The sequence below is a fragment of the Primulina tabacum genome, chromosome 11, assembly GCF_025594145.1.
Source record: "Primulina tabacum isolate GXHZ01 chromosome 11, ASM2559414v2, whole genome shotgun sequence".
NCBI lineage: Eukaryota > Viridiplantae > Streptophyta > Magnoliopsida > Lamiales > Gesneriaceae > Primulina > Primulina tabacum.
Genome location: NC_134560.1, coordinates 32,031,917 through 32,051,273, shown reverse-complemented (window position 1 = coordinate 32,051,273; position 19,357 = coordinate 32,031,917). Strand labels below are relative to the sequence as shown.

The window sequence follows — 19,357 nt, the reverse complement described above, 5'->3', positions numbered from 1 at the left end:
AAAAGTCATCCATGCCGAATTCCATGTCAATGGGTTCATGCTCAGTCATATTTAAGACATCATGAACAACTACTGAAAAAGTCTCCACTCGATCACCTGTTGCCCTATCATAGCCAAAGATTTCGCACCAATCTTTATAGTGTGGCCACCGCTTTTAACGCAATACTCGAACACTATTGTCGACCTGAAACATCTTCGTCGTAATAATGTCTACATTTGAAATATGAAATTTAAAAATTTAAATTAACTTAATGACCTTGAGTATCGCATCCCATGCCTCATTTGTAGCGTCAATCATGTTTCTGTGTCATTCCGATCAATCCCATTTTTTGCTAGCATTGATGTCAGACATCCATAATGTTTCTTCCACACGTGTATCTTGGAAGTTATGTGGGGATGCTCACGTAAATCTGAATCTTTGAATGTATTCCTCATTGAAGATTCCAATAAAGGTAAATACCCATTACGGAATCCGTTCTCCGTTTTATATCCTTTGCTTATTATATCTTTCAATGCCATAATTAGAACCTCTTCCTCAGGAGTTGTCCAACTACGTTGCAACTTATCTGTTTTTTAACCTTTCAAAGTCACACTTGTGCTATCCATTTCTTCGAACGTTTATACTATGTTAACCTGTTACACATTAACGTGAAAATTTAGAATGGGAGATGCAACATTATATTTGAAAAGGGATAAACAAATTTGAGAACATAATTTCAAAAACAACAAATAATCCAATACATAATTCACAAAACAATTGTTTTCACAAACATCAGTAGTACGTAACTAGCAAAGAAAATCAAGTGTGCAATCCAGATACAATAACATATAACACTTGTCTTATTTGTGGTAGATCGACATTGCAAAGTTATCTATCTACATATCCCATGCATCGGAGGAATTAAAATCATCAATAAAATAATTCTCATTCTGTGGCATTGGGCTTAATGTCTCGTCTTCAATCTCGTCAACAAGATTATCTGGCATTTGAGCTCGAATGAAATTGTGTAACAAAATGCAAGCCATTACGATTCTGTTCTGAGTTTTAAGTAGGTAGAAAGAAGGACTTCGAAAAATAGCCCATCTTTTCTTAAGCAAGCCAAAAGCTCTTTCAATCACATTCCTAGCTTTGCTATGTCTCCAATTGAAGAGTTCTTTATAATTCTGTGGAGCATTTGTGCGATTGCCCCAAGCATCCCTATAGTATGGTACTCTTCTATATGGAGTCAAGAATCCCTGGACGTTTGCATATCTGTTGTCGCACAAATAGTAACAACCTACCATTGAAATCTTATATTTTGTTAATAAATTTCTATTTAAAACAATAATGAAAAAGGAATCCAAAAAAAAAAAAAGTATGGTGAAATAACATGACAATATGAAACAATATTTTAATCTCTTTCAACTTTAAGTCCGTCATCACGTGATAATGCATCACGAAGAACTCGGGCATCCGCTGCCGATCCTTCCCACCCACAGAGCGCATAAATAAAGTTCATATCTCGGTTGCACACTCCCAAAACATTCACAGCAATGGTTCTTTTCTGGTTCTGTATTTTCCCTTCTCTAATACAGGCACATTAACATTTATATATGTACCATCCAACGCACCAACACAACCCTGAAAAATAAGTTACATAAATAGGATTAACAGGTATCAGGATGACTACTATAAGGTATTGTATGGATTACATTATAAATGGAATTTGTAATAAGTAGTATTCAGCAAATGTTCATATTACCTTGAACCATTTCCACGTCTTGTCGGTGCAGGTTTCAACGACTGGGGAAGGCTTCACAAGCAGTATAGTATGTAACTTCAATACTGACCCCAACACTTCATGGAAATGGGTGCTGATTATTTGACCTATGATGGGCCAAAATAGACAAAAACATTGCAAATTTTTCTTCAATCCTAACATATCTAGAATGGTCCAGCCCGCCGACGTGGGTTAGCAAGTAACATAGTTGTGCAAAAGAATTTCTATTCATCCTCAAATTCACCACACATTGAACATCTCCGGTTTCATTAATTCTTCTCAAATGGTTCATTTGTTCAGTGATTCTTTTCGTCATGCTGTACGAAGCTGACGTTCTACGTGCATGATGACGTTGTTCGACGATACATCTCGTGCGATGTTGTATTAAAAGACATGCCATAAAAATTGTACGTACCATCATTTGGTGTAGCAGCAGGAAAATTCTAATGTTATCACGTCTACGGTCCATTTTGCACACTTACTTACCAAATGTAATAAAAGTTAGAACAAGAAAATACATAAAATACCTAATCTCACAACTATAGTTAATAAAGTTGTAACTCTTGTATATCAGTTTAATCTGTAGCATTACAAAAAAAATTCTACAAGTTACAAAAAGAGTTTTTTGTTGTAGAATAGCCAAAGACAAATTGACAATGAAGATCTCCTACAATGTCACATGAGAAAAACTTTCCAGGATTCACACCAAAAAAAATGTACATGTGAAAGAACAGAACAAACAAACGACAGCCAAAAATTATTCCGTTTGTAAAACACATTTGTACCAAAAATCGAAAAAAGAAACACAAATTTATCATCACTGGATATTTTTCCTCGCATTTATGTACTCTGAAAGACTTTATGCATGAGATACAACATCAATAATCACACATAGCTTAAAAACAGTTTTTCTGAAATTTTACCTTCGAATAAGCTTCAGTTTTTTTCGGATCTTTTTTAGAAATGAGGATCTACGGTTGACCACTTTGAATTTCGAAGCTATTGTGCAGCGGTCGTTTCTTCGGAAGAGATAAGGACAATGGCGGTACAAGACCCACTTGCAATTTTTTAATTCACAATCAGGGGTATTTTGGTCCTTAATCTTTCTGAGTGTAGCCGGATAAATATTATCCTTCTTCAATGCATGGATTTATTCTCCAACTCAAACAGTAAAAGTTGTCTAACAAATAGTAAATGTCAAATACAAAAATGAAAGCAAACAAAAGATTACTAAATAATCCAACCTTAATAATACTTACCAAATTGGGCCTTAAGCACTACCTAGTCAAACCCTAAACCTATCTCATACCCCTCGGCCGCCCACCCCATAGCAACATCACCATTTTCAAAGTTCTTCAGCAGCAAAGCACACAATCGTTAAAGCACACCATGTATCTATTTTTCTCATCATTCACGCCATTGATGGAACGAAATCATTTGAGCACCCAATACATATGATGCTTCAAAGACACGAATTTCTCAATGAGTTGCAATAGCTCGTGTTCTAAAAATGTATACACCGATGAATTAGATCGAGTTTGGTTACAAACCAAGCGGAAGACACTCGAAATAATCATTCGTTAAGAAAACTGATTGATTTTATATCTTGTGCAAATTAATAACTGGAAATTACATGGGATCAGTTTTGGTTATATCAGTTCAGTTATGGACATAACTGAACTGATATCAGCTGAACTGATCAAATCAGTTGAGAACAAAAACAAGCAGTTAAACAGAAATAACATAAGATATGTTTATGGATGCTCGGAGACTTCGACTGCTCATACGTCAACCCTTCTGCCTCCTCGGGTAGGATAAACTAGAAGACTTTGATTAATTACAACTAGTGTAATAACCCACCCAGCTTAGGACTTAACCACTGCCTAACTGAACTCCTAGTCTAGACTGAAGGCATCACCTTCCACCTAACACTTGTTTAACGTCTATCTGTTAAAGACTACATACACATGTTTTACGTCTTTGTGCAAGATAGAATTTGAGTAGTTTGGTGTGTGTGTGTGTGAGAACTGAACAAGAAATGCACCACGAAGGTGTTCTCACACACTGAGGGAAATATGCTTCTAAAACTAAGCTGACACGTTGAAGTGTTCCCTCTGGGCTGATTGCTTCTACAAAGATGATAATATGTGTGTCTTCTCTGTATTTTATCTTTTCACTCATCAACTCTCATCTTCATCTTCACTGAGCTTCGGCTTCTATTTATAGGCTTTTGGCTGAACGTACAGTGAGACTCAGTGAATGAATCTGTTGCAGTCTGAATTTGTTCCCCCAAATAGATATCTGGAACATTTGGCTTTAAGCGCTTCTGCAACGTCTCTTATTGTACCTTGATCATACAATAGCTTTTGTACCTTTGTGCACAGCTGGATTAAGCTTGTTGTATCTGCAAACTGGTTCGCTCGTAACTGATGTTCTGAACTAATCAGTTGAACTGGTATTGAACTAGTGAGGTGAAATCAGTTGACTCGTCAGTTGAACTGATTTCACTGATTCGGTTGAACTGGTCAGTTGGGCTCTTCATTAGTTGAACACTTCATCAGCTGGCCTGGCTTCCGAAGATCTTTTGCTGAACCACCTATCAATTGGACAATCAATTGAGCTGCTCTTGATACTTCAGTTGTACTGGTTAAGTTTGATCAATCAGTTGACACTTTCAGTTTGCGTCTCGATAGCTTCAGTTTAAGCTTGGTAACTGATTAGTTAGAAGCCTGACCAGTTTCAGTTTCTGCGCACTTAAATAAACTCATTAGAAACAAATAAACAAGTTTTGTTAACATCAAAATCAAGATTGCGAACATGAAATGTTCCAACAGCTATGTATATGTTGTTGTGTGTGTTTGCATTAGAAACTATTTTATTTAACATGTATTTTTCTTTTCGCAAAGTTTTGACATGAAATATGCATGGTTTGTTTCATAACTCACGTTTCTTGTCCTCTTTGTGTAAGGGGCTGCCGAGTGAGGGTCCTAGGGAGATGTTCACGTCAAGGAAATAGGCTTTAAGGGGCTGGAGTCAGCTGAGGGTCGAGACCTAGTGAGGGCCGATGGGTATTTCTTGGATAAGTGGATCGTTTGTTGATAGATAAGAAGTTTGGGGCGAGTCGGTTGTGCAAGGGTCATTCCTAGCCCTAGACCAGACCCTGGTGGGTCTGAGTCGTGGTCTATGATGGCTTGAACGCTGCTGGACTTGGTCACAAAGCCGATTGAGCGAGTTGTTTGAGGGTTGGTCTCGGTTGGTCGCATCTCGGGTGGTTCGCGGTGTTGGAGCCTTACAGCGTGCATGGGACTGAGGGTTTGGGTTAGGTCGATCCAGGAGGATCCCGAGCTTGGCTAGGGAGAGTTGGTTTGGGGCTGGTCCTCGTTGGTTGGGCTAAGGTCGAGAAATCGGAATATAGACGCAACTAGGGTTTAGTGGCTTGTGCGCTGGAAATTTCCAGCAACTTCCAGGCGTGGTTGGTACGTCCTAAGGGGTCTGGAATGAGTGATCTCAGGGCTGGTTGTGTAGGTTCAAGTCACGGTTGAAGTTGGAAAAAAATTTGGTTAAGTTTCGGGTTGATGCAGGTTAAAACCGGGACCCCGGTTCAAGTTTTATAATGAATCGTGTAAGTTACGGAACGGGCTCGAGGCAACCTCTAGGAAATGTTTACGATTATGTTTTTAGGTGTTTTAAGGAGTTTGGTTGACTTCAGGTCGAAATTTTGAGGTCCAATGCTAAAATGGTATATTAGAGTTTCTAGGGGCAAAATGCTTATTTTGCACCTGAGTCGAGTTAGCAGACCTGACAGCACCCTAAACATGATTTGACATGTTTTAAATGTATACGATATCATGAACATGAATTTTTATGTAAACATGAAAAATGCATTGCATGTTTGATTTTAAGGAAATTTACGTATATTCATGATTTTTATAAATGATGAATATGATGTCATATTGTGACATATGAGAGTTGGTTGTGACTAATATGAATACGATTACATGTAAGGCCAAGACTTAGTGGATGGGTAATGTTATACGTAGATGGATCCATCGAATAGAGCTAATACGAAAGTCACAACTAATGAACTGAATTCAAATAAAGTAAATGAACACGTATATGATGATATATCGAGACATGTTTTGACACGTTATGCTTTATTACGTTTACAGTTTACGCTTTTAAGATCAGGAAATGTATGTTGATTACGGTACTTTTAACTGTTTCATGTTATGTATATGTACTAGTTATAACGTTTTGGTGTGTTGAGTCTTTAGACTCACTAGGTGTGAATGATGCAGGTGAGCATATCGATGAGGAGATTGGATGCGTTGAAGACTGAGTAGGCGGGTCTGGATGTGCGCATGCTAACTCGATGACCTTATTTTTCCACATGGTTATGAGTTAGGAAAGATTATGAACATATTCATACTCTGTCATTTTTATATGTTAATGGAATGTCAGGAGTTTTGCATGTTTGACGTTCTGTCGTATTTTTTTTTTACTGCAGAGTTTTTATTGATAGTGTAATACTTTTATTTTAAAATGTGTAATTTTCAGTTGTTATCGCATACTTGTATAAAATGTATATTTCAAAATTTAGCTTTTAAAAAAAATTCAGCAAACGTTTCAAAAAAAATTCAAGAACGACAACCTAAAAATTGGGGATAAACAAATGAAAATAACGAAATAAAAACAAATTTATGAACTTACATGTATTATTGAAGTATTTCAATTAAATACTCTATTGCGACAACAAAAAAATTAATAAATAAATTCTTATCATATTAGAAAACAAAACCCTACAAGTTGAGGATAAACAAATTCAGTTCAAGAATTATGACAAAATATTATGAAATTAATAATATTTATTCAAAAATTTTGAAAACATAATAATATAAAACAAACAAAGAATGTAAACAAGAAAAATAACAACACAATCAACACCAAAACCTTAAAAAATTGGGACAAAAAAAGTACAATCGGGATTTCCAAAATGAGGACAAAAAATGAACACTAAAACTCTTAGTTACTTGGAAAAAAAAAACACATTTTAGTTTATTTATAAAATGGAATACACATTTCGGAAAGAAAATCGAACATTTTTTAGATTTATTTTTCTTCTTCTTAACTTTCGACGATTTTGAGTTCTTAGTAGCGCCTGTCACTTCCTTCACTTTAGAAGATTTTTTACGCCTCGTCATCGGTGGAAGCGTCTCTATTGAAAAACTTGTAGTAGGAGATCGATGTTTTCTCTTGTCCAAGATGAACCCATCACAATATTCTTTCTTATTATTGATTATTGAAATATTAGAATAAAGGGTATGGTTGGGTTTTAAAAAAAAAAATTGAGGGAATTTCGTAGCATTTCGACAATAATTAGGGAACTCAAACAATGCAAAAACTTGTGTGAGACAGTCTCACGGGTCGTATTTTGTTAGACATATACCTTATTTGGGTCATTCATGAAAAAGTATGACTTTTTATGCTAAAAATATTACTTTTTATTGTGAATATCGATAGAATTAATCCGTTTCACGTATAAAGATTATCTAAAAACGAAAACCTATTTTTCAAACAAAGGACATAATTTTGTGAGAGAGTCAGAACAGAACAGATAAATGCTGACATGAATACCGCCAGCAAACATATGTTTATTATTATTATTATTATTATTATTATTATTATAACATTCAAAATATATCGTGCTGATCATTTTTACACACAGTGATATTATTTCCATGTGTTATTTCAATTTATCGTGAAAATCCATCGGCATATATCGCTATTGGGCGTGTCGGTGTCGCTCTCAAAGGCAAAGCGGTCACCATGTATCCATTTTTCAGCTCAATAATTAATATGTAGTTATGAAACACTTTTGTTCTAATCCATAGATTCGACCGATGTTATCTGAAGTTGTACGCTAATTCTTCTCTTCACCTTTGATCTTGACCGTTTAGCTGAATTGCAGTGATCTTGCAGCACGTGAATTGATTGAAAAGGTGTAATGGAGGCGATTACACCCGCTCGATTCGTCGGCTCTGAGATTCATGGCTTCCGTTCCATGGAAGGTATGATATACATATGGGGTACACCTTTTGTTTTGTTGCTTTGAATTTGATTTGTGAAGTTTTTTTGTCAAATTTTGGATGATGGGTTTGCTGTGTTTACTCTTTTGCTCTTCATTAGCTTATTGTATATTTTCTTTTTTTTTTCCGTGTTGTTCGGTTTTATTTTTCTTGATTAACATTTAGCAGTGGCGAGTGAGTTTTGAGAAATTTCATTATTTTGCAGTAGACGCGCAGTCTACTATCTAGAGGGATATAGAGTAGTGAATCGATGAATTGGGCAAGACTTAGTAGGTCATTTATTTAACTTCATCAATGGTCAACTGTGTATAGAAGTCCCATGAAAATAGATGCAGATAAATTAGGAAAATATATATGGGGTAGAATAAGGGAATTGCAAATGAAGGACGGTGGACCGAATCTCAGCCTTTTAGTCTTGGGATTTCTTATGATTTCTCTCGGACACATTAATCTTGGGATTCCTTCTAGTTTCTTGCTGTTTTGTCTAGCAAGTTACTTATTGATTGAAGTTGTTTGGAGGTATGCGTTTCCTTATGCATTAGTTTATCATTCAGTGTTTTTATGATACTTTACATCATTTTACTTCTCAATAAAAGCTCAATAGAAGTGCAATAGTAAGCTGACAATTTTGCCAACTTCAAATGTCAGATTGTTGTAATTTTTGAACCATGTTGCATGGACAGATTTGGATGTTGGTAATATGATGGAGGAAGTCAATGGAAGGTGGCTCAGACCCAATGAGATTTACGCTATTCTGTGTAACTACAGATATTTCGCTGTTCACGTAAAACCCGTGAATTTACCGAAAAGTAATACATTTGTGTGCTATTTTCTTTTCTTTCACTATTATTGCAGGTTCTTTTTATGGACATCCAGCGGAATATTTGAATGTAGGACATGTAAGAATTATGGTGTGACTCTTAACTAATATTGATTCTATTGGGGATGATATAGGTGGCACAATCGTGTTGTTTGATCGTAAAATGCTCCGTAATTTTCGGAAGGATGGCCATAACTGGAAGAAGAAAAAGGACGGAAAAACTGTCAAAGAAGCTCATGAACACTTGAAAGTAAGGTTGTCTAACACATTGACGATATGTGTTGAGTTAAACAATTTGCATGTTGCTACATTGGTGACATGGGTGAATGCAATTTTTAACTCTTTGTTAATTCGTTTTGGGATTTTCAGTTCTTATTAATTTTTTTTATGATTTATTGACTATAGGAGGTTCAGTCTAGGTATTTCAGAAAGTATAGGTCAATTAACGTTGGCGTCCACACTGATTGTTGTTTAAATAGCAGTAGCTTGGTGTTTTTAGGATGGGGCCCTAGAAAAAGTAATTTTGTTGCCTCTCTTTGCAAGAACTTAGAAGTTTAGGTCTGATGTTCATATTTGGTTGGTTAAAAGATGAAGCAGCGTGGACTACTGATGTCAAATTTAATCATTCATGTTTTCCCATCAAATCATTATGAATTTCCTCTCAATGGTGTATAACATATGAGCTCATTGTTGCCATGTTCTACAACTTCATCAGTGCAACAACTACTTCGTGATCACCACAACCACCACTACCCTGAGAAACTGTGGACTTCGTAAATGTTCCGGTCCCTGGATTAATGCAGTGCGAGCAAAATTGCATCTTAAAAAACAGGCTAGTTGGAAGCATTACGATTGTAGATTCTGATAAATGGTGTTGGGTTTTTTTTTTTTTTTTTTGGGGGGGGGTGGATGTTCATTGAGTTTGGGGAGCTTGGGAAACAAGGTGCGGAAAACTGATGCTTTAGGGAAGAGAGAGATTGGAGGGTGACAAAGAGAGGTTGGGAGATATAGGCATATCAAAAGCATTGGGGGTCAGCTCACAGCGAAAAATCGAAATTTTCTCATTAGCCAATCTCTAGGTCATAACAGTTCTGTTTTTATTTAACAAGCTTCTAGATTTTTTTACTGATTTAATTATATTAAAGCACGTTCACGAATTGAAGATTTGTAAAACCACATAAATAAATTGAATTTTGTCTTTTATTATTTTCCATCATGCTACTTACCAAATCGAGCAACAAATTATTCCACTAATGGGCCAGCTTAATTTCATTCTAACTTAAACCCCAGTACTAAGTAATAGGACTAATTGCAACTGCTTATTCATTCAAAAAAAACAACAAGAAGAGCGAAGGCTGCAATGTTCGGCCTGCCCTAGTCTAGATAAAATCAGTTCATATTCATATAAAAAAATCAGATGTCTTAAGTGCAAATATGACAATTAAACAATATAGGCCCTTCTTGCCAAAAGCTCTGAAATTTCTAGCAGTTTTTTTTATCCTTTTCTGATTCAGAGTTATCTACCCTTTTCCTGTCTTTATAAAATGCTATTTACGCTAGGGTTTTCTGTGAATTTGCCTCACTGCTGCAGTTCAATTTCATGCCTTATCTTTTGTGGAATTCTTCCTTGTGTGAACGTCTTTCCTTTTTCTTCCCTTTTCCATCGTAACACATGGCATGTGTGTCGTGCTTATTGCCCTGTACTCTGTCTCTGGGAGTCCATATGCTATAGCTGATACGCAGTACATATAGTTTCTTATACACGTTGCCGTGCTACACATGACTCATGTAGGTGTCGCTGTGTCTCTGTGCTAGTTTCTTCTATGCACATTCAGTCTATATATAGCTCAACACATGACCTAAGAACTGTTTGATTTTCTCTTTGTTTTTGGCTTGATTGACCGTTGACCCAGGGTGCAAAAAAAGGGTCACCACATACACGTCACTTTTCATAACCCAACAATAATTTTTTTTATCAGGAATCAGATATGGAAACTGAATGCATTAGCTTATTCAAATTTAATCAGAATTTTAGTTATAGTTGTTGCTAAACTGTAGCTATTTATCATGCCTATCAGTGTGGCAGGACTAATGATCAATTTTGCAGCATCCCATGAGGAGAATAATACTTTACTGGATGATTGATTAAGAGTGCTGTATGTGTAGACTTCACTTCATAAAGTGATTATGGAACCTCATTAAACAAATATTCCACACAACAAGCCATTTTCCATCTCTGTTGTGTTCTTCTGTGAACTCTGATGCACAATAAGCCATTTCCATCCGTCTGTTGTCTTCTTTTGTGAACTCTGATGTACAATAATCTATTTTCCATCTGTCAGTTTTCTTTTGCGACTCCTGTTGTCACTTACTTCTTTAAGATAAACATACAAGTTCCATAGATACTTGGGATATAATTGTTTGCGTTATCATTTAAGCAACGAGTAATAAACTAGTGCTTAATTAGAAGATTAAAGTGAAATATACAATATAAAGAATCCATAGAATTAATGATATGCCAAATATGCCTTCTAGCTTATTATTTTTTACACATCTCGGACTCTTGGTGTTAGAATCTTTTAATGGTAGTATGTCCCTCAATTGCACAGGTCAAATTATCTATTACAGTTGTGCATTCTCTTATATCGGGATTCATTTGCCTTATCAGAATTAAGATAATTGAATGGAACCTAATTTGAGAACTTATCCGACTCTTTGTTTTTGCAAGGGCGCCTAAGCTTTTATTTATTTTCAGTACAGGTAGGTAATGAGGAAAGAATACATATATACTATGCTCATGGAGAAGACAAGCCAACGTTTGTTCGTCGATGTTACTGGCTACTTGACAAGTATGAAATCATAAAATTGCTGACAAGTTCATAAATACACATATCATCACATTCCTTATCATTCGATTATGAACATGATGCAGTCATTAATGAATTACTACATTAAACGATAATTTGCTCTTGCGAGGTACTTGTTCTCATTAACAGCTAAGTAACTTGCAGGTCTCTAGAGCATATCGTCCTGGTTCATTATCGTGAAACTCAAGAGGTCTGTTTTGATTAACTGACTAAATCCTATCTAGATGTCATGTATGGAAAAACTGTCTTCGTTTGCTAATACTTCTTATACATAGAACATTCCTTTGTAAAATTAACACTTTTCAATGAATGTTATATTGTCTTTGAGTAAATGTTCAGTAGTTTTGCATTTTATTCTCTTTTGCTGGATAATCAAATGCATATATTGATCACACTAAGATAATTGTCGTGTACTTACTAGGGTACAGTGTACCAGCTGTAATTTTTCTTGTTATGTTCCACATATTTTAAATTTCTATTTACCTGGATTTGGTAAAATGCATCTCGTATACGTGAAGCTATGGACTTTATTTTGACTTTTATTTTTTGTTAGGGATACCAGCCATTGTATATTCTCTTCTTCTCCCTTTTTCCTTTTCGTTGTAGTTCTATGCATATAAGTGGTAGAAATTAGATGTTCGGTTCATTTATGGCCAGCGACACTCTTCTGTCTACCATGAACTGGTAAAGCATGGTTCTAAAATTCGCTAGGCGCTAGTTGCGCCAGACTAGCGCCTAGAACCTAGGCCTCCTAGGCGAGGAATAGGCGTCGCTAGGCGGATTCCACGGTATCAAGAGACTTGTAATGGTTCTTAAACAAATTTCAGCTCAAACTTTGTTAAAATCCAGTTGACACCTGGTTCATTCCTCCTGCTTAAGGCGGATCAGAATAATAGGCAATGCAAAAGAAATCAAAATAAAGAAAAAATTATCTTTAGGGTCTGGTTTGATTTTCTTATGTGTGCAGAAGTAAATAGACAAAGAAGATGACAGTGGCGTGTTAGGACAAGTGTAAGCCAACAAATCATGGGCCCAAAAAATTAAAATCACAAGCCTATAATTCTTTCTTATGTCATGTTCTAGTTTAATTTGGCTTTCAAAAATTAAAAGCCCAAAAAAATTTCACAAAAAAACTTTAAATGCTTAGGCCCGCCTTGAACCGTCTAGGACCGCCTAGACCCGCCTAGGCCCGCCTAAGACCGCCTAGGCACCCTTGCCGCATAGGCTAGGCGGCCGCTTAGCCCGAGTTTTAGAACACTGTGATAGAGCATATATCTGTATGGGCACATATCTTTCGTTATTTCATTATTAATTGTAATTAAAGTCCTAGGTTTGTTACATAACATTTATGTATACTGTCACTAATAAACGCCTTGTTCTTCCATTACATATTTTTGATAGCATCAATCGGCTTCTCTTCTTTTCTTTTATCTGTTGCACCAAAATATTTATGCTGGGCAGAAACCTTACATAGCATTGACTCTAGATTTGTGGAATCGTTTTGGAAGCCATGCTTTGGTACTCTTTGTCACTCCATTAGTTATTATAATAAAGGATAGGCTTCTAGTTTTCAGTTTATAGTTACATTCTATAAAGACCCTTATGCAATCCTTTCTTCCTCAAGCACTGTTTATTTTCAAAGTTTATTTTTTGTAAGCAGCCAGCTTAATGCCATAATTTGCAGTAATTTGTTAAGTTCTGATTTAGGGACAAGGATACTCTTCCTGTCTCTTATACCATTGTCCCTTCATTTTTCTTCTCTTTATGGTTACATGCTTCAGGTCTTCGCCCATTTGCTCAAACCTAGAGAGTTGATAGTTTGTCAGCATTTCTATACTACCCTTTTTTTCCTTCTTTAAGGATAGAACTTGGGGGAAAGATGAATTAGTCTTTGTATGATGTAAACATCAATCAGTCGTGCTTAATATCGAAGAATAATTCATTGAGAATCATTGACATAATCTCATTCCCACCAGTCATATTAATGGATGATTCATGTATGTGAAATAACCTGTGGCTTATGCAACATGAATAATGGTTAACTTATGATACAGTTGCAGGGTTCGCAATATGTAAATTCCAATTCTAATTCAGCTGCCTCTGACCCATCTGCTTCTTGGCCTTCATTGGAAGAATCTGATTCGGAATTTGGCCAAGTGCACCACAGTGACCGCACATCACCTTTAGGTGATTTTAAGATTTGTGCAAGATATATTGCTTCATCAGTCAGATGGAATTAGTTGGTCCATACTTGGAAAGGATATGCTATTTGATTGACCAACAAAGATGGCTTTAATAGAAAATTCTAAAGTTGCAACAATGGAGTATTTCCTATTACATAACAGGAACATACATGGCTACTAAAATTTAAATATATGAAGCTGTTTATTGTTGCAATAGCGAGAAAGAATTTTCTTGAGCACAATTGACAAGATCTAGCTAAACTTTGTAGTATTCAAATGATTTTATTAATTTTGTTGACTGTTTTTCCTATAAAAAAAACTGGTCTTGAGTCTTCACATGTTTGAATTCTTAGTTAAACTCAAAGATGATAGCATTTCATTAATTAGTTGCTGGAAATTAGTTGGTATTAATTTCTTCTTTAAAAAAAAAATTTCAGAGTTCCGTGACTGTCTGACGACCATAGAGAATCATGAACAGAAACTTCATGAGATAAATACTCTTGAATGGGATGAGCTTTTGCTGCCAGATCATTCCCGCAATATGCTAGCTCTGCACGAAGGTACAAACTTAATATATTTAAGTATTTAATATAGAAATATAGTTTTTGAAAGAAGTGTTGTTTATCTTCTGTTTTGGTGGTTGTGATTTTTTCCTGCAGGCTTTGAGTTGACCAATCAATATGAGACGAAGAGTTGTAGGATTGGTGTAAGTGGAACTGGTGTTTCAATTTCGTTTCTAAATGGATTTTTTAATTTTCAATTCATTTGCTAATGAGGTGCATATTCTTAGTGCACTGTTTTTTTAATTCCATGTCCGTAGTGCACAGATTGTTTGATACCCCAAAAGAATGAAAAATAATGTGGCGTACTTCTGCATTATTTCCGCTGGAAAATAGTAGGTCCTCATTTCATTGACTGGAAGCGTTAATTAATCAAAATTAAAGTAAGAACGGGCCAAGTACTCTCATAGAAATACCTTTTTGTCTTTAAATGTTTAGATGATGCTACAAAGGTTTCTCTTGTTTAGTCAGTTTGCTACTTCAATGTTAATGCACCCTGTTTGACTTGGCGTGCACAATATTTATTACTTTTCTGTGTCAAATATAAGAGTTGTATTCTGTGTTGGCTTTGATATTAGCATTCCCTCAATGTTTTGTCATTGCTATTCTTATGTGGGTTCTATAGTTGCTTTATTTGGCCACTGTGTCTTTTATTGCCCAAATCAATATTCTGTTATTTAGTTTCAAGATGTAGATGTATCTGTGCTAGTTCATTTTTCGCAATTACTCCTTTTGTCCCTTTTATATTGTTATTTTAATGTTTAAGACATTCTGATTATGATATGGTTTAGATGCCCATTTCTCTCAATATTCATTTTCTTGCAAATCATGTGTGGTTGATCTCAAGATGAATCTGATAGAATATAAGAAAAACAGAATCAGAATTCAGAAAAATTACAATTTGGTAAATTCAATTCCAGACATAACTTTATTTGAGTGGTTGGAGCTACAAAAGGGATGAAGAACTACCAAAAAAGGGGGTGACTATAATAAAAACAAAAGGAACCACCACTACACAATTTCACCCACCTTCTTTTATGTGACTAACTTTACTTATAATAACTTCACTGGAACAAATTTCCTGAGATTAGGCCCTAAATGCATTAATCCATAATTCTGCCACCAAATCATCTCCCCTGATATTTGCTTCCTTGTTTATTGCCTCTGGATAATTTGGAATCTATCATAATCATTCACGGTCTTTTGTTGATTAGAATTCATCAATATTCATTTCTGCGAACAGATTAATGCCATGTCAACCAACAAAGTGTCCCCAGAAAGTTCTGCCAACTGTTTCTTTGATCAAGTTTACGGGCAGAATTCAATTAATTATGCTTTTCCAAGTAGTGAACTCCACCAGGCTGTTGGACGTGAAAAGATTGTAAGTTTACAGACCAAGGGACTAGGGCCATTAGGTGAATGTGTTCGTTTGGATGACCCAGGACAAGATGGTTTGCAAGCACAGGATAGTTTCGGAAGGTGGATGACCAATATCATTGCTGATTCTCCAGGATCTGCTGATGATCAAGCTCTGGAATATTCTATTTTAACTGTGAACCAGCCTTTCACGTCTGAGGCGGTGGATAATCAACAAACTTCTTCATTCAGGCATATATTCAACATAACCGATGTCTCACCTGCATGGGCTGTGTCAACTGAAGAAACAAAGGTCATCTCCTTTTCACTGTTCTTCCTTAATGTTTGCCTTTATTTTCATTGAATATTTGTGCACAGGTGTACACATTAGTTTTGTAAATGAAGAAGGTTGCATATGAATGGTGAAGTAGCGAAAAATGAAAATTAGTTTGTTTTGCAAGAATAATGGCTAATCTAATGAATGGAGAATATGTTTCAAATAAAATGTGGAATGAATTATATCAATAACGGTCATTGTTTTTGAACTTGAGCAGCTTGCTGGACTGAAATAATACATTTGTCAGATCCATTGAACAAGTTATATTCCTCTTTTGGATTTTAAGGGAAAAAAATTCTTTTACCCTTTTTTCATGCACAGTTAACACATGGTTTTCTTTGGATTTCTTAAACTTATGTTTTGCTAAAATTTTGGTAAATTGTGATTGATTTTCTTTTATTTCGAAATTTTGTAGTTTGTTGACTTGATGATTGTTTTGCAGATTTTAGTTGTTGGGTTTTTTAAAGGTGGACAAGTATCCTGCACAAATTCTAATCTCTTTCTTGTCTGTGGAGATTCTATTATTGCTGCGAGAGTTATACAAGATGGGGTAATTCGATGTATGATTTCACCTCAAAGTCCTGGGGTAGTTAGTCTTTATCTGACCTTTGATGGCCACAATCCTATCAGCCAAGTTTGGACTTTTGAATTCCGAGCTCCCCTAGTGCCCAAGCATGAGATTTGTTCTGATGACAGACCTAATTGGGAAGAATTTCAATTTCAGCTAAGGCTAGCTCATTTGTTGTTTTCATCATCAAAAGACCTTGGTGTGTTCTCTACTAAACCTTCCCAAAATGCCTTGAAGGAAGCCAAAGCCTTTGCTCAAAAAACTTCACACGTCTCCAATGGCTGGATGTCTTTGACCAAAATAGTTGAAGATGCCAAAATTTCTGTTCTCCGGGCAAAAGATAGCTTGTTTGAGTTGACCTTGCATAATAGACTGCAAGAGTGGTTGCTAGAAAAAGTGTTAGCAGGGTGCAAAATTTCTGAACGTGATAAACATGGTCAAGGTGTAATTCATTTGTGTGCCATTCTAGGTTACACATGGGCGGTTTACTCGTTTTCGTGTTCTAGCTTATCATTGGATTATAGGGACAAATTTGGTTGGACAGCTCTACATTGGGCTGCATATTCTGGAAGGTAGTCTGGAAATGTTTCCTCTACTTGTGAATGTTTCTTTCTCTCACTATGTTAACCCTCTCCTGAGGTTTTGTTGCAGTTTATGGTTCATAGTGTGTTGGTAACTTGATGCGTTGGATTCCTGTGATTTGGTTTAAGTGAATTTTCATGGTGCAAGACCTCTAAATAGAAGCTTAAAGTTGTTAAGAAATTGTTCAACATAATTTAACAGTTGAGATCAACAGCTAGTATCAACATAATTGGAATATGTTTCTGTGACCATCCGTGACTAATTTGTTTGGTTGATTAATCGTATTCTTTATGTATTAATTTAGCACTTTTTTCAGGGAGAAAATGGTAGCGACCCTTTTATCTGCTGGGGCAAAACCTAATTTAGTCACAGATCCAACTCCTGAAAACCCTGGTGGATGCACTGCTGCTGATCTTGCTTCTAAAAATGGTTTTGATGGTTTGGCAGCTTATCTTGCTGAGACAGCTTTAGTTGCTCAGTTTAATGATATGACATTGGCAGGAAACGTTAGTGGGTCCTTACAACCTACCACAAGTGAAACGGTGAACTCCGAAAATTTATGTGAAGATGAGTTAAATCTGAAGGAAACTCTTGCGGCTTACCGGACAGCTGCTGATGCAGCTGCACGCATCCAGGTTGCGTTGATTGAGCACTCACTCAAAGTAAGAACAAAATCAATTCAGTCATCTAATACCGAAGAAGAAGCACGTAACATAGTTGCAGCATTGAAGATCCAGCATGCTTTCCGCAATCATAATAGGCGCAAAAAAATGACAGCTGCTGCTAGAATCCAATATAGATTCCGTACTTTCAAGATGCGAAAAGAGTTCCTTAACAAGCGTCAGAAGGCTATTAAAATACAGGTAATTCGAACGAAATGTAGGGGGGCTTCATGAATGGGATGAGATCCATTTGTGGATTAAGAACATGGCTAGGTTGTTGGTTGCCAAAATAGTCTTTAGTGGGGCAAAATGTTCAATCCGGTTTTCCCTTTTGACAAACCTAGTAAACATGGTAGCATTTGTGCAGTATTCATTCTGCTATATCCAGTCTTGTGCTGAAAGTAAGTGCTTCTCATTCGATGCAGGCTGTTTTCCGTGGTTTTCAAGCCCGACGACAGTACCGCAAGATTGTATGGTCAGTTGGGGTCCTTGAAAAAGTAATACTCCGTTGGCGTTTAAAGAGAAAAGGCATTCGTGGAATTCCAGATACAACCTGATGATCCAACTCAAGAAGGTGACTTGGAAGAAGTTTTCTTCCAAGCCAGCAGGAAACAAGCTGAGGACCGGGTTGAGAGATCCGTTGTAAGGGTCCAGGCAATGTTTCGCTCCAAGAAAGCACAAGAAGATTACAGAAGGATGAAATTAGCACATAAAAATGCATCGGTAGATTAGTATTTGCATCTATTATCGTTCTGCAACATTAATTCCCTCAATCAACTAATCTGCTGTCTTGTCTTGTACAGTTGCAATTCGAAGAACTTGTCCATCCTGATTTAAACATGGGACATGCAAAGGACTGATCCACAACTGCCCCCTTAGATTCTGATACTACAGAATGATTAGAACAAAGCAACACTTGGAGGGATATGATGCTAACATAGTGTGTGATACTTGTAAATTTCTAGACTGAGGTAGGACCTGTCTTGATCACACCAAAGTATAAATAAATTTATGGTGTTTACTGCTATCATCATTTCTCGTTTTCATTCTCCGGTGTTTCAGGTTCTTGGAATATCCCTGTATGTTTTAGAACTCATCTTATTCTAAAATAAGAACAGATTGGGAAGAATATGATTGATGTTGCACATGTTCAGTAACTACTTGTTAGCAGTGAGAGTAAATCTGTGGCTTTTTCATATAAAGGTCATGCGACCTGACCTCTAATTGAACATGTATCAAAATCTTTTACTAATTTCATTGTTCTAAAAAGAATCAAACTTCATTTTGCTTAAGCTTGAACACAAGGTTTTTTATATGTTTTTATGAAAATATATTAATATTGAATAAGAAATTAAGTAATTCACAAATCGATATAGAGTTCTGGTCACTACGCGTGACTAGAAATTTCAATCTGGATTTACTCTTCTTGAACTACACTTTTTGTTCAGAAATCGTTTTGAAATTCTTTACGATTTTGCCAGATTTTAATTATCTGAAATGGAAAACATGTTACTTCTGTTGCCGAAAAACAGTACTTACAACTACTTTTCAGTCAATCGGCCAACATTTTGAACAA

The 19,357-nt window shown here is 36.0% G+C and overlaps 2 protein-coding genes across 2 annotated transcripts; one reads left to right on the top strand and one right to left on the bottom strand.

The window, feature by feature from the left end:
- Positions 1-876: 876 nt before the first annotated feature.
- LOC142519744 (uncharacterized) lies at positions 877-1,284 on the bottom strand. The gene has a single exon (XM_075622772.1). It carries the CDS (start codon positions 1,282-1,284, stop codon positions 877-879), a length of 408 nt encoding a protein of 135 aa, XP_075478887.1.
- A 6,318-nt stretch (positions 1,285-7,602) lies between these two features.
- On the top strand, positions 7,603-18,938 carry LOC142519178 (calmodulin-binding transcription activator 5-like). Its single transcript, XM_075622114.1, is given in 14 exon segments — positions 7,603-7,828; positions 8,530-8,655; positions 8,801-8,916; positions 11,427-11,515; positions 11,678-11,723; positions 13,588-13,720; positions 14,154-14,276; positions 14,376-14,422; positions 15,520-15,945; positions 16,412-17,109; positions 17,436-17,982; positions 18,207-18,323; positions 18,325-18,504; positions 18,585-18,938. Coding segments are annotated over 14 exon segments (2,769 nt in total). The 5' UTR covers positions 7,603-7,764; the 3' UTR covers positions 18,642-18,938.
- The last annotated feature ends 419 nt before the right edge of the window (positions 18,939-19,357 follow it).